The sequence below is a fragment of the Brachionichthys hirsutus genome, chromosome 5 (assembly GCF_040956055.1).
Source record: "Brachionichthys hirsutus isolate HB-005 chromosome 5, CSIRO-AGI_Bhir_v1, whole genome shotgun sequence".
NCBI classification, from domain to species: Eukaryota; Metazoa; Chordata; class Actinopteri; order Lophiiformes; family Brachionichthyidae; genus Brachionichthys; species Brachionichthys hirsutus.
This window is the reverse complement of record NC_090901.1, coordinates 368,164-379,317: the sequence shown is the minus strand read 5'-3', so window position 1 is coordinate 379,317 and position 11,154 is coordinate 368,164. Positions and strand designations below refer to the sequence as shown.

General features: G+C 50.1%; 2 protein-coding genes across 2 annotated transcripts; both read right to left on the bottom strand.

The window, feature by feature from the left end:
* Positions 1 to 18: 18 nt before the first annotated feature.
* uevld (UEV and lactate/malate dehyrogenase domains) lies at positions 19 to 7,054 on the bottom strand. Its single transcript, XM_068739212.1, has 12 exons — positions 6,729 to 7,054; positions 6,244 to 6,328; positions 4,455 to 4,520; positions 4,218 to 4,381; positions 3,998 to 4,139; positions 3,807 to 3,901; positions 3,600 to 3,705; positions 2,141 to 2,311; positions 1,897 to 2,061; positions 1,643 to 1,730; positions 1,446 to 1,569; positions 19 to 1,240 (listed from the first exon to the last, which is right to left on the bottom strand). The coding sequence occupies exons 1-12, from the start codon at positions 6,768 to 6,770 to the stop codon at positions 1,076 to 1,078; spliced, it is 1,413 nt and encodes a 470-aa protein (XP_068595313.1). The 5' UTR covers positions 6,771 to 7,054; the 3' UTR covers positions 19 to 1,075.
* A 104-nt stretch (positions 7,055 to 7,158) lies between these two features.
* On the bottom strand, positions 7,159 to 10,073 carry spty2d1 (SPT2 chromatin protein domain containing 1). Its single transcript, XM_068739425.1, has 6 exons — positions 9,895 to 10,073; positions 9,673 to 9,790; positions 8,336 to 9,589; positions 7,846 to 8,005; positions 7,699 to 7,776; positions 7,159 to 7,631 (listed from the first exon to the last, which is right to left on the bottom strand). Exons 1-6 carry the CDS (start codon positions 9,955 to 9,957, stop codon positions 7,541 to 7,543), a joined length of 1,764 nt encoding a protein of 587 aa, XP_068595526.1. The 5' UTR covers positions 9,958 to 10,073; the 3' UTR covers positions 7,159 to 7,540.
* Positions 10,074 to 11,154: the final 1,081 nt, after the last annotated feature.

Sequence of the window (11,154 nt, the reverse complement as noted above, 5' to 3'; positions counted from 1 at the left end):
ATTCATGGATAGGCCAGTCGCCGTGTTGGAGGGTTATTTTCACTCGTTAACGTCGGATTTGCTAACGAGACATTTACGTTGAAACAAGGTGATCAAACAGCAGCTGGTGTTTCATCATTGGTCCATCAATGTGAGACTGAGCGACGCACACATGAGTAAGGTCTGGTTGCTATAACAACCACAGCCGACGCCTTCAGTCTGGAACGAGTAACTGTGATTATAACAGACCAGGTTGCACCAAAGTAGTTCACGTTCGGATTGTGTAAAGACTCCAGAAGGTTGTAACCCCCAGGATTGGGGGGGGGGGGGACCTGCCGCAAGGTGTGAATTCAGTCGTCTCTGAAACGCAGCCATCAGTCCGCCCCATGAAGGTCGGCAGGTATCTGCTAGACGCTGCTAAGTTTAGTTTCAGCTTCAATCTATTCCTAAACTGCGTCACAAATCTATAGATCAAGCATAATGTGTACAAAGCGTGAATTGAGGCTTGAATATATTCAGTTTAATTTCAGGACACCCAACTAAACGCTTTGCATTTTGTTTATGGCGTTGCGCCCTCTAGTGGTTACACGTTTGGCATGTCTGTTGACTTGGATTTAAGAATACAAAGATACTGTACACTCTCTTTAAGAGATCAAAGTTATCAATATCGCTAACGGATGTTTCACGGCGTGTTCATGAGTATATCGGCTATTCTTACTGCAAAGTTTGAGTATTTGAACTCCCTTCAGTTTCATAAAAAAGAAAGTTTATTACATACCCACAAAATAGCGTGGTCTTTATTGCACCGGTACCGGTCGTTTGAACGGGTTCCAGAGGGCTTTGAACGAGCAGCACAAAGAAAGCGGCACCTTCACTCGTACTTCATCTACGGCAAACGGTCGAGGACTCTAGGTCAGATCAACTTGGGGTTTAAGATTATATGCATTATTAGGCTTTTACACTCCATAAAAAACATCAGCACTCCTGTTAACAATGATCAATTCTTCATATAATCTTTAAACAATGGTTTTATGTATAGTCTCCAGAATCACAGAAACAAATATTCATATTGAAGATGAGTATTTTCCCTTTGTACTTATAGCTGCAGCTGACTCATGAGGGTGGAAAGGGAAGCCACGCTTTCCCTCAGTTTGGACTCTTCCTTTGGTCCGAGCGACACGCCGGCCAATCGCATGGAGCCGTTTGAGCCGATGACGCACGGCACGCTGAGGAACACCTCGGCACCGATGCCGGCCCAGCCCTGGAGCAAACGACACAGGTGTAACTTAAGTCCCTTTGACATGAGAGCGGCTGGCGTTGGGGAGGACGGTGATTTGCTGCGGCGACCCCCCCCTAACAGGGTCAACCTTTACCGACGCATCAAATCAAAGTTGTTTTGCTGAAACCACATCCCCAAGTAGCTGAGGTGAAGCAGGGCGTCGTTCTAATCCAGGTCAGGGACGCACCTTGGCCAACGTGGAGACCGAGTGGCACTTGTTCTTATCGGCCAGGACGCTGTTTGTGATGTCGGCGACGGACAGCGCCACGGACCACGACCGCTGGCCCCGGTTCTTTGTGATCTCAAATGCTCTGGAAGAGAAGAGTGCTCTAATGTACCAATATATATATTGCAGTACTACATTTTCTGATCCCATTTCCATACCTGTCCAACAATGGTTTGGCAGAATTAGACGCCGGAGCAATCTCTGGTTGGGCGCTGGCGCTCGGCCCGATGCTGCTCATCACAGCGACTGCAAAATGAGCAAACGCAAGCTGGAAGTACAGCGCTGCTGCAGTACAAGTATACAAATACCATCCAGCGAGGCTGGACTAGACAGTTAAAGACGAGTGGATGAAGGTGAGGATAGGAGAGGAAAGATTTGGAGGCCGATGTTGACCCGACGACCTCTGGCTCACCTTTGTTGTCTGAAAGTTCTCCGATCACCCAGGATGGTTGGGGAGCGTTCAGGTTAACGTTCAGAGCGTGACTGAGTCGCTCCGAGTCCAGGTTGCAGCCTGCTCCAATCACCTGTGTCGGGGACAGACCGCTCTGCCTCCAGGCAACATGCGTCATGATGTCCACTGGAAGGGGACCGGGAAAACAAAAGGCCTGAAGCCGGCGGCGTGGAAACGACCAATCCGTGTCCCCGAGGGCACCGACCTGGCTGCGAAGCGATGAGCATCACGGCGCTCGGGCTGCAGCGAGCCAGAGTCTGGATCATTCCTCGGAACAATTCCACATTCGTCTGAACCAGGCCTGCGTAGGACTGCTCGCTGCTCCATGTATTCGCCGTCACCACGACGACCCTGGAGCCTCCAGAGGCTGACAGATCTAAGAGAAGAGTCACCGGAGTCAGCTGCAGCACCTGCTCGGGTCCCCTCAGTGCTTGCTGCCATGGCGATGAGCCACCGCGACATCAGCAATGACTCATTATGTTACGGTACGTACCTCTGACATCAGCAATGACTCATTATGTTATGTTACGTACCTCTGACATCAGCAATGACTCATTATGTTACGGTACGTACCTCTGACATCAGCAATGACTCATTATGTTACGTACCTCTGACATCAGCAATGACTCATGTTACGGTACGTACCTCTGACATCAGCAATGACTCATTATGTTACGGTACGTACCTCTGACATCAGCAATGACTCATTATGTTATGTTACGTACCTCTGACATCAGCAATGACTCATTATGTTACGGTACGTACCTCTGACATCAGCAATGACTCATTATGTTACGGTACGTACCTCTGACATCAGCAATGACTCATTATGTTACGGTACGTACCTCTGACATCAGCAATGACTCATTATGTTACGGTACGTACCTCTGACATCAGCAATGACTCATGTTACGGTACGTACCTCTGACATCAGCAATGACTCATGTTACGGTACGTACCTCTGACATCAGCAATGACTCATTATGTTACGTTACGTACCTCTGACATCAGCAATGACTCATTATGTTACGGTACGTACCTCTGACATCAGCAATGACTCATGTTACGGTACGTACCTCTGACATCAGCAATGACTCATTATGTTACGTTACGTACCTCTGACATCAGCAATGACTCATTATGTTACGGTACGTACCTCTGACATCAGCAATGACTCATTATGTTACGGTACGTACCTCTGACATCAGCAATGACTCATTATGTTACGGTACGTACCTCTGACATCAGCAATGACTCATGTTACGGTACGTACCTCTGACATCAGCAATGACTCATTATGTTACGTTACGTACCTCTGACATCAGCAATGACTCATTATGTTACGGCACGTACCTCTGACATCAGCAATGACTCATTATGTTACGGTACGTACCTCTGACATCAGCAATGACTCATTACGTTACGGTACGTACCTCTGACATCAGCAATGACTCATTATGTTACGGTACGTACCTCTGACATCAGCAATGACTCATGTTACGGTACGTACCTCTGACATCAGCAATGACTCATGTTACGGTACGTACCTCTGACATCAGCAATGACTCATGTTACGGTACGTACCTCTGACATCAGCAATGACTCACTATGTTACGTTACGTACCTCTGACATCAGCAATGACTCATTATGTTACGTTACGTACCTCTGGACAACTCGACCCTGGGCAGACTGAAGATCTCCAGATCTGTACCCCCACCTTTGGTGGAACTCTCAGCAACATCAATGAAAACCAGCTTATCTATTTTACACTGGATATAAATCGGAAGAAGATTGTTAGAATATGGGATTTAAACGTGAAGGCACCAAAATACGCGACATCGATTAAAACGTGACGTAATAATATAATTACCTTTGATAAAATACTCATCACTGAGGCCATTCCTAAATCTCCTCCCCCAATAACTGAGACTTTGTTGATTGGTTTATCTTGATACCGACTTGCACCTGGAATATAGTCAATCTTAAAACATCATACAATTACACAATAGCAATAACACACTTATTGCTTAGCAACAGCAACGCTGCATGGAAGTGAGGCACCATCATTGAGCTGCAGTTTGGAGACGTAGGACAGAAGAGCATGAGGGTCCTTCTGGTCTCCTGTGGCCTTTGTAGATAATGGAGGTTCCTCCTCAAACTTGGCAGTCATTTCATTCAGAAGGCCCACCACAGACGACTTCGGCTGTTTGACCCAAAAACGTGGTTAGGGTTAGGGTCAGCTGGTGGGACGCCACAGAGCCCAGCGACCAGAATCAATTACATAATCCCAGTTGTGCAGCCCGGGAAGGAAGAGCCGCCCACTAGCATCGACGTGCTTGCCCTCTCTGACGACCATGTCGGAGGTCGGCCTCAGGAGGCATATGGGGGGGGTGAAGGGGAAGGAGTCCAACAGCCACAGCTGAATTGGGAAGTTGTAGGAGCGACCTTCGGACAGAGATGGTGAAATCAATACATCATCAATAACTTCCCTTCTGGGGGGGTCAGAGGTCAGACGTACCTTGAAACTGGACGGGGAGGTTTCCAAGTAATTTCAGGAGTTCCTTCTGGATGCCGTCAGAAAATGCTGAAACAGACGCAGTGAGTTAGCAAGGAACTCGTGATGCGTGAGGAGGTCTACAAAGACCCACGTGATGCGTGTGGAGGTCTACAAAGACCCACGTGATGCGTGCAGAGGTCTACAAAGACCCACGTGATGCGTGTGGAGGTCTACAAAGACCCACGTGATGCGTGTGGAGGTCTACAAAGACCCACGTGATGCGTGTGGAGGTCTACAAAGACCCACGTGATGCGTGTGGAGGTCTACAAAGACCCACGTGATGCGCGTGGAGGTCTACAAAGACCCACGTGATGCGTGTGGAGGTCTACAAAGACCCACGTGATGCGTGAGGAGGTCTACAAAGACCCACGTGATGCGCGCGGAGGTCTACAAAGACCCACGTGGTGCGCGCAGAGGTCTACAAAGACCCACGTGATGCGTGCGGAGGTCTACAAAGACCCACGTGATGCGTGCGGAGGTCTACAAAGACCCACGTGATGCGTGAGGAGGTCTACAAAGACCCACGTGATGCGTGCGGAGGTCTACAAAGACCCACGTGATGCGTGCGGAGGTCTACAAAGACCCACGTGATGCGTGCGGAGGTCTACAAAGACCCACGTGATGCGTGCGGAGGTCTACAAAGACCCACGTGATGCGTGCGGAGGTCTACAAAGACCCACGTGATGCGTGTGGAGGTCTACAAAGACCCACGTGATGCGTGCGGAGGTCTACAAAGACCCACGTGATGCGTGCGGAGGTCTACAAAGACCCACGTGATGCGTGCGGAGGTCTACAAAGACCCACGTGATGCGTGAGGAGGTCTACAAAGACCCACGTGATGCGTGAGGAGGTCTACAAAGACCCACGTGATGCGCGCGGAGGTCTACAAAGACCCACGTGATGCGTGAGGAGGTCTACAAAGACCCACGTGATGCGCGTGGAGGTCTACAAAGACCCACGTGATGCGCGTGGAGGTCTACAAAGACCCACGTGATGCGCGTGGAGGTCTACAAAGACCCACGTGATGCGTGAGGAGGTCTACAAAGACCCACGTGATGCGTGAGGAGGTCTACAAAGACCCACGTGGTGCGCGCGGAGGTCTACAAAGACCCACGTGATGCGTGCGGAGGTCTACAAAGACCCACGTGATGCGTGCGGAGGTCTACAAAGACCCACGTGATGCGTGAGGAGGTCTACAAAGACCCACGTGATGCATGAGGAGGTCTACAAAGACCCACGTGATGCGTGAGGTCTACAAAGACCCACGTGATGCGTGCGGAGGTCTACAAAGACCCACGTGATGCGTGAGGAGGTCTACAAAGACCCACGTGATGCGTGAGGAGGTCTACAAAGACCCACGTGATGCGTGCGGAGGTCTACAAAGACCCACGTGATGCGTGCGGAGGTCTACAAAGACCCACGTGATGCGTGAGGAGGTCTACAAAGACCCACGTGATGCGTGCGGAGGTCTACAAAGACCCACGTGATGCGTGAGGAGGTCTACAAAGACCCACGTGATGCGCGCAGAGGTCTACAAAGACCCACGTGATGCGTGCGGAGGTCTACAAAGACCCACGTGATGCGTGTGGAGGTCTACAAAGACCCACGTGATGCGTGAGGAGGTCTACAAAGACCCACGTGATGCGCGCGGAGGTCTACAAAGACCCACGTGATGCGTGTGGAGGTCTACAAAGACCCACGTGATGCGTGCGGAGGCCTACAAAGACGTGTATCCTGGAGGAACCCTCACTGTAGGTCGCCGTGGACGCCGTCATCCCGGGGTAGATGCGGTCCATCTTCTCCAGCTCCTCTAGAGCAACATCATGGAACTTGTACTGATGCAAAGAGCCCAACCAGAGTAGATCAGTATTCGGTGTGTGTAATATAATATACTGAGTATATAAATGTCTCGCGTTTTAATTGTTATTCTAGATTACTACACGTAATCAATCCTGATTTGATTGTTAGCACGCAGATTCCTGGAACACAATAAAAGTGTCCAAACGTAACCGGAGAGTTTTACATCAAACACCGACCAGACGCAGCTGATTAAAGGAAACATTAAAGGAAACATTAAAGGAAACTGCTTCACGTTCGATGTCATTCCGTGTTTCTTAAATCCTCCTAAGCAGCAGAACCGGTTCAGCCTGCTGAACTAAACGGATCGGATGATCGATAACCGGCTATCGGATGTTGTTGTTGTTCTAAACTCTAGACTGCCGGTAAATAACGAACCTTGGAGAGAACCCGCTGGATGTTCTCTGCGCGGAGATCCATCTGAGAAGACGTTTAATGTTTGTTTCTCCCGAGCAGCGCTTCAGCCAGTCAACAAACTTCCGCAAACTTTCAGGAGCGCGTCGGACGACAGGCCCCGCCCAGAGGGGACGTCAGGTACGGCAAGCCGAGAAGGACGCGCGCGCCTTCCGTCGTACCCGCACTTTATAGCACTGATCACATATTCTCCTATAAGCCTCTTGAATTCTGATATTAACATTTTCCTGAATTTCTTTCATTGCTTCGCACCTTTAAATAGGTGAAGTAAAGGGCGGGGCCTGCTCAGGAGCGACGCTCCGATAGGCTGCAGCATCTCAGGGATGCTCAGGTGCCAGGATGGACGCCTGCTTCCTGTTAGTGTGCATCACTTTAACATAAACCGTGAACCCGAAGCAGTCCATGAAACCATTTATGAATCTGAAGACCAATCACAAGATATCAGGTTACGGTTTCTGCAAGTTCGGTTAACTTTGGAAATGATTCAACCACTTCTGGCAGCGTCCGATACCTTCATTTCACTGTTATGTCAAAGAAAATAAACTAAAGACAGAACAGTCACGCTCAACAGGGCCGTCGCTTCCATGAACAGAGGGGGGGGGGGGGTCATCAAACGTCCGATTGATCCGAACGTTCCCCCAGCAGCGTGCCACTGCTCTCCTTTTGTCCAAACATGAGAGTAGAAGAGATAAAGGCTACTGTGCGCTAGCGCTAGCGTTAGCAGGGCTCATTCTGAACGGTACATGAACTTTGATCATTCTAACAGGAAGGGGGGGCTAGTTCATTTTCCTCCTCTTGGCAGTCGTTTTCAGCTCCTCCGCCTCTCTCTTCTCCTCCTCCAGATCTTCCTGCACTGCCATCTTCAGGCTGGAACAGAAGCAGAGAAGCGTTGAGGCTGCGTGGGCGCGGCGTCGAGCTTTCTACTTCCTCTCACCTCCGAGCCTCCTCTTTCTGCATCTCCTTCCAGCTGCTCTCCATGAACTTCAGCGCGTATTCGCTCTCGTTCTTGTACCTGAGGACAGAACCAGACGCGCGTTCACAATGCAGTGAGGTGACCTCCACCGACGACGGCGACGCCTACTTGGTCCGATCGTAGCCAAAGATTTCCTTTATGTGCCTGGAAATTTCCTCCTGCTCTTCAGCACCATCGTCAATAAAATCGTCCATCTCCGAGTCGTACTCCTCGTCTTCATCCTCGTACGTTCTCTTGTAGGCCGAGGTGATGGGTGGCAGCGTCGTACCTGGAGAACACATTCATGTTGACCTTTCTCTGGGGGGAGAGTTGAACATCCGAGTGTGAAAGGTCACACAGGAACTAAGATTAAAGATGATAAGTGTTGAGGAAACGCTCGATCCAGCTGCTGTTTCAGAGCTTTCATTATACTACAGTACACTGAAGGTAGTACTTCAGCGTACTGTTAGGGTTTATGGCCGTAGATCCTTTAAAGGCTGTATTTATGAATATTACGGTAGCATTGAAGCTGGATGCGTTTAGTCCTCACAGAAAGGCTGATTTGAACCGTGGGCCGGCACTACCCACTGCGCCACCATGCTGCCCAGAAGGCTCTCACCTGGTGGTCTGCCCGTCTGAGGAGGTGCTCCCGTCCTGGGCCCGCCGACGTTCTTCGATGAGATGGTCTCTGACACCACGGTGCATTTGGGTCTTCCGGGTCCTGATCCGGTGCCTCCTCTAGCAGGCTGGCCAGGTCTCATTCCTGGAGGTCGGGGTCCACCTTGCACCCCCCTCCCAGCAGGTCTGGCCTGTGGGGTGCCCCCTGCTGGTACAGCAGACTTTGGTCCAGGCCCCGGTCGGGGCCGGCGCCCTGCTTTCTGAGGGCCGTCTGACCTCTCCGCTGCGGTCACGCCCGGCCTTCGTGGCTCCTGCTTCATTGAGCGAGCCTGGCTGGGCTGAGATCTTTGGACAGCTGCAGGGACAGGCCTGGTCCCAGGGACCCCCGAAGGTCGTCCGAGGCGTAATGATGACATTTCTTTCTTTAACCTTAGGTCACTCGTGGTTAATCTGTGGCTAGGTGGGGGCACCTGAGAAGGTGTGGCTTTCACCGAGCCACATGTGGATGTCCTTGCCTTGCGTCTGTCCCCATCACTCTGAGATGTCCTCCATCGCTCTCCGTCTCTGCCACCGACAGCGGGCTTGGAAGAAGAGTGGCTTCGACCGCTAACTGGCTTTTGTTGCGGCTTCTTCTCGGATCCGCTCGGCACACCTGGCTTTTCGGAGCGGTTCTTCGGCTTCCTCTCTAGAGTTCCTTTTCTTCCTGAGCCACCGGTAGAGCGAGATTGGGACTTGCCGTCTCGTTCTCTCTGTGCGTTCGAGTCTCGGTCTTTACCTGGTCTCTTAGCATTCCGTTCCATTTCCAGCTCTCTTATCTCATCAGCTGTGCGAAGCCTTTCTTCTTTTCTGACTGCCTTGGGTTTTACATCGACTGGCTCAAACTGCTTCTTCTCTGCCAGTTTCAGTAGGTCAGCGTAGTACATGGCTGGGGGGGCCTTTGGGGGCCCGCTGGCCTTCTTGGAGCAAAGCCTCCCCGGTCTCAGAGGCTCTGGTTCCTGTTCCGTCTCTGAATCCGTCTCATACTCGTCGTCTTCGGGGTCAATAGACTGATTCCTGAACGCGTGGTTCCTCAGTGACGCTTCTTCCTGCATTTCTAGCTTGGTTCTCCTCTTCTTAGGAACCTCGAGCACCGGGACGCCGTTGTAGCCCCTGAAGTTGTCCTTCGTCCTGGAAGCCATGGCCCGTGCTTTACGATCCGACTTCAGCTCGATCCTCTTGGCTGCTAGTTCATCCTTCTGTTGCCGAAATTGTGTTTCTGGAAGGAAGGGGGGGGGGGGGCTAGTAAATGAGGGACAACGCCTGTGCTGTATATATACACGTTCATGTTGACCTGGTTACCTTTCTTCTTGATCTCGTGATTTTGCTTCTTCAGAAGCGCCTCTACGGCTGCAGGGTTGACCCCTTTGGACCTCGGGTCCTTTTTGGGCGGTCCAACTTGTAAACTGTATCTCTTTTGCTAGAAGAGGGGAACACGCATTTACTGCCAGGCTCCACTTCAGAATGGACAAAGAGATGTGAACTTACCTGCGCGCTCCCGCGGCCCTGGTTTCGTGAACTTACCTGCGCGCTCCCGTGGCCCTGGTTTTGTGACGCGATGTCCAATATGTTATCAAAGTCCATCATTTTTGACAGGAGGGGCGACTCAAACGAAACTCATCTCGAAGCTAACGGTTCACGTTTCGTCACAACGACGCTGATTTGTGGTTTCGCCTTGCCGAAGGGAAATGTAGTTACTTTAACGTAATCATGGTCTCAAACCTAAAGCTGCTCGGAGGGCGATTCAACGAGTTAGCTAACCGAACATTAGCTCGAAGACAGAAAGTCACATTCGTCTCCTAATGATGACGTAACACGCCAGACGAAAACAACATCCATGAGAACGTTCGCATTGTTTCAATCTCCCAATAGAGTTAGACAAACGTCAGAAGGCCAGGTTTGGGGAGAGACAGCGACGAACGCTCGCCGGGGCCAGACACTAGTTCTCTTTCGGGGGAAGTGAGAGGAATCACCCCCACGTACTTCCGTCTTCGTCATGCGTAGCGTTCTTTCCGTCGTGACGTCGCTAAAAACACGTAGCAAAAATAAAGATTCGATATTTACACATTATCGGAGATCATATAATACAATAAATATTAATAACATTTTACTAAATCAGTGCCTTTACTGCTATACTCCATTTTCCCTTTTGTAAATGTAAATTACTTGAAAGGGCAACTGTCTTGATGAGCTAGAAATAGAAATGAATTTGATCTGATTCGGATTGATGGATAAATATTTAGTTTGTGAAGTATCAGATAATGGATGTGATCAACGACGAGCATACAAAGACAGAGTTTATTTTAAAATGTATATCTCTCTGAATTAGGTAGGATTAAGATACGACTGCAAATATTACACGGAATATGTGTAATATTCTATTATTTATTTATTTATTAGACAGATTGGCGTTTACTTTCGAAGATCCGGTCTTAAACATTAACAAATAATCTTTTATGCAAAGTCGGAAATATTCTCCAACCAAATGTTACCAACAAGCACAATTTATGTAAAATGTAAATAAAGGCCATCTGGTCCCAAATGTAACCTGACTCCTCTCCGGGTGTCTCTAAAAGATTGTCCCGCCTTCCTAATGACGGTCACTGCTACTATTGGTCAATACAAAAGGCCTTTCGTAGCCTCCTGCGCGACGGACCGCCCACCGGAGCGAGCACAAACACACTCGGCATCCCGATTCCCGACACGACAACAGGCAGGACCGAGGCCGCCGGGCAGCGAACGTTTTCGGCTTTGTTTGCGGACGCGGACGCAGACACCAGAGAG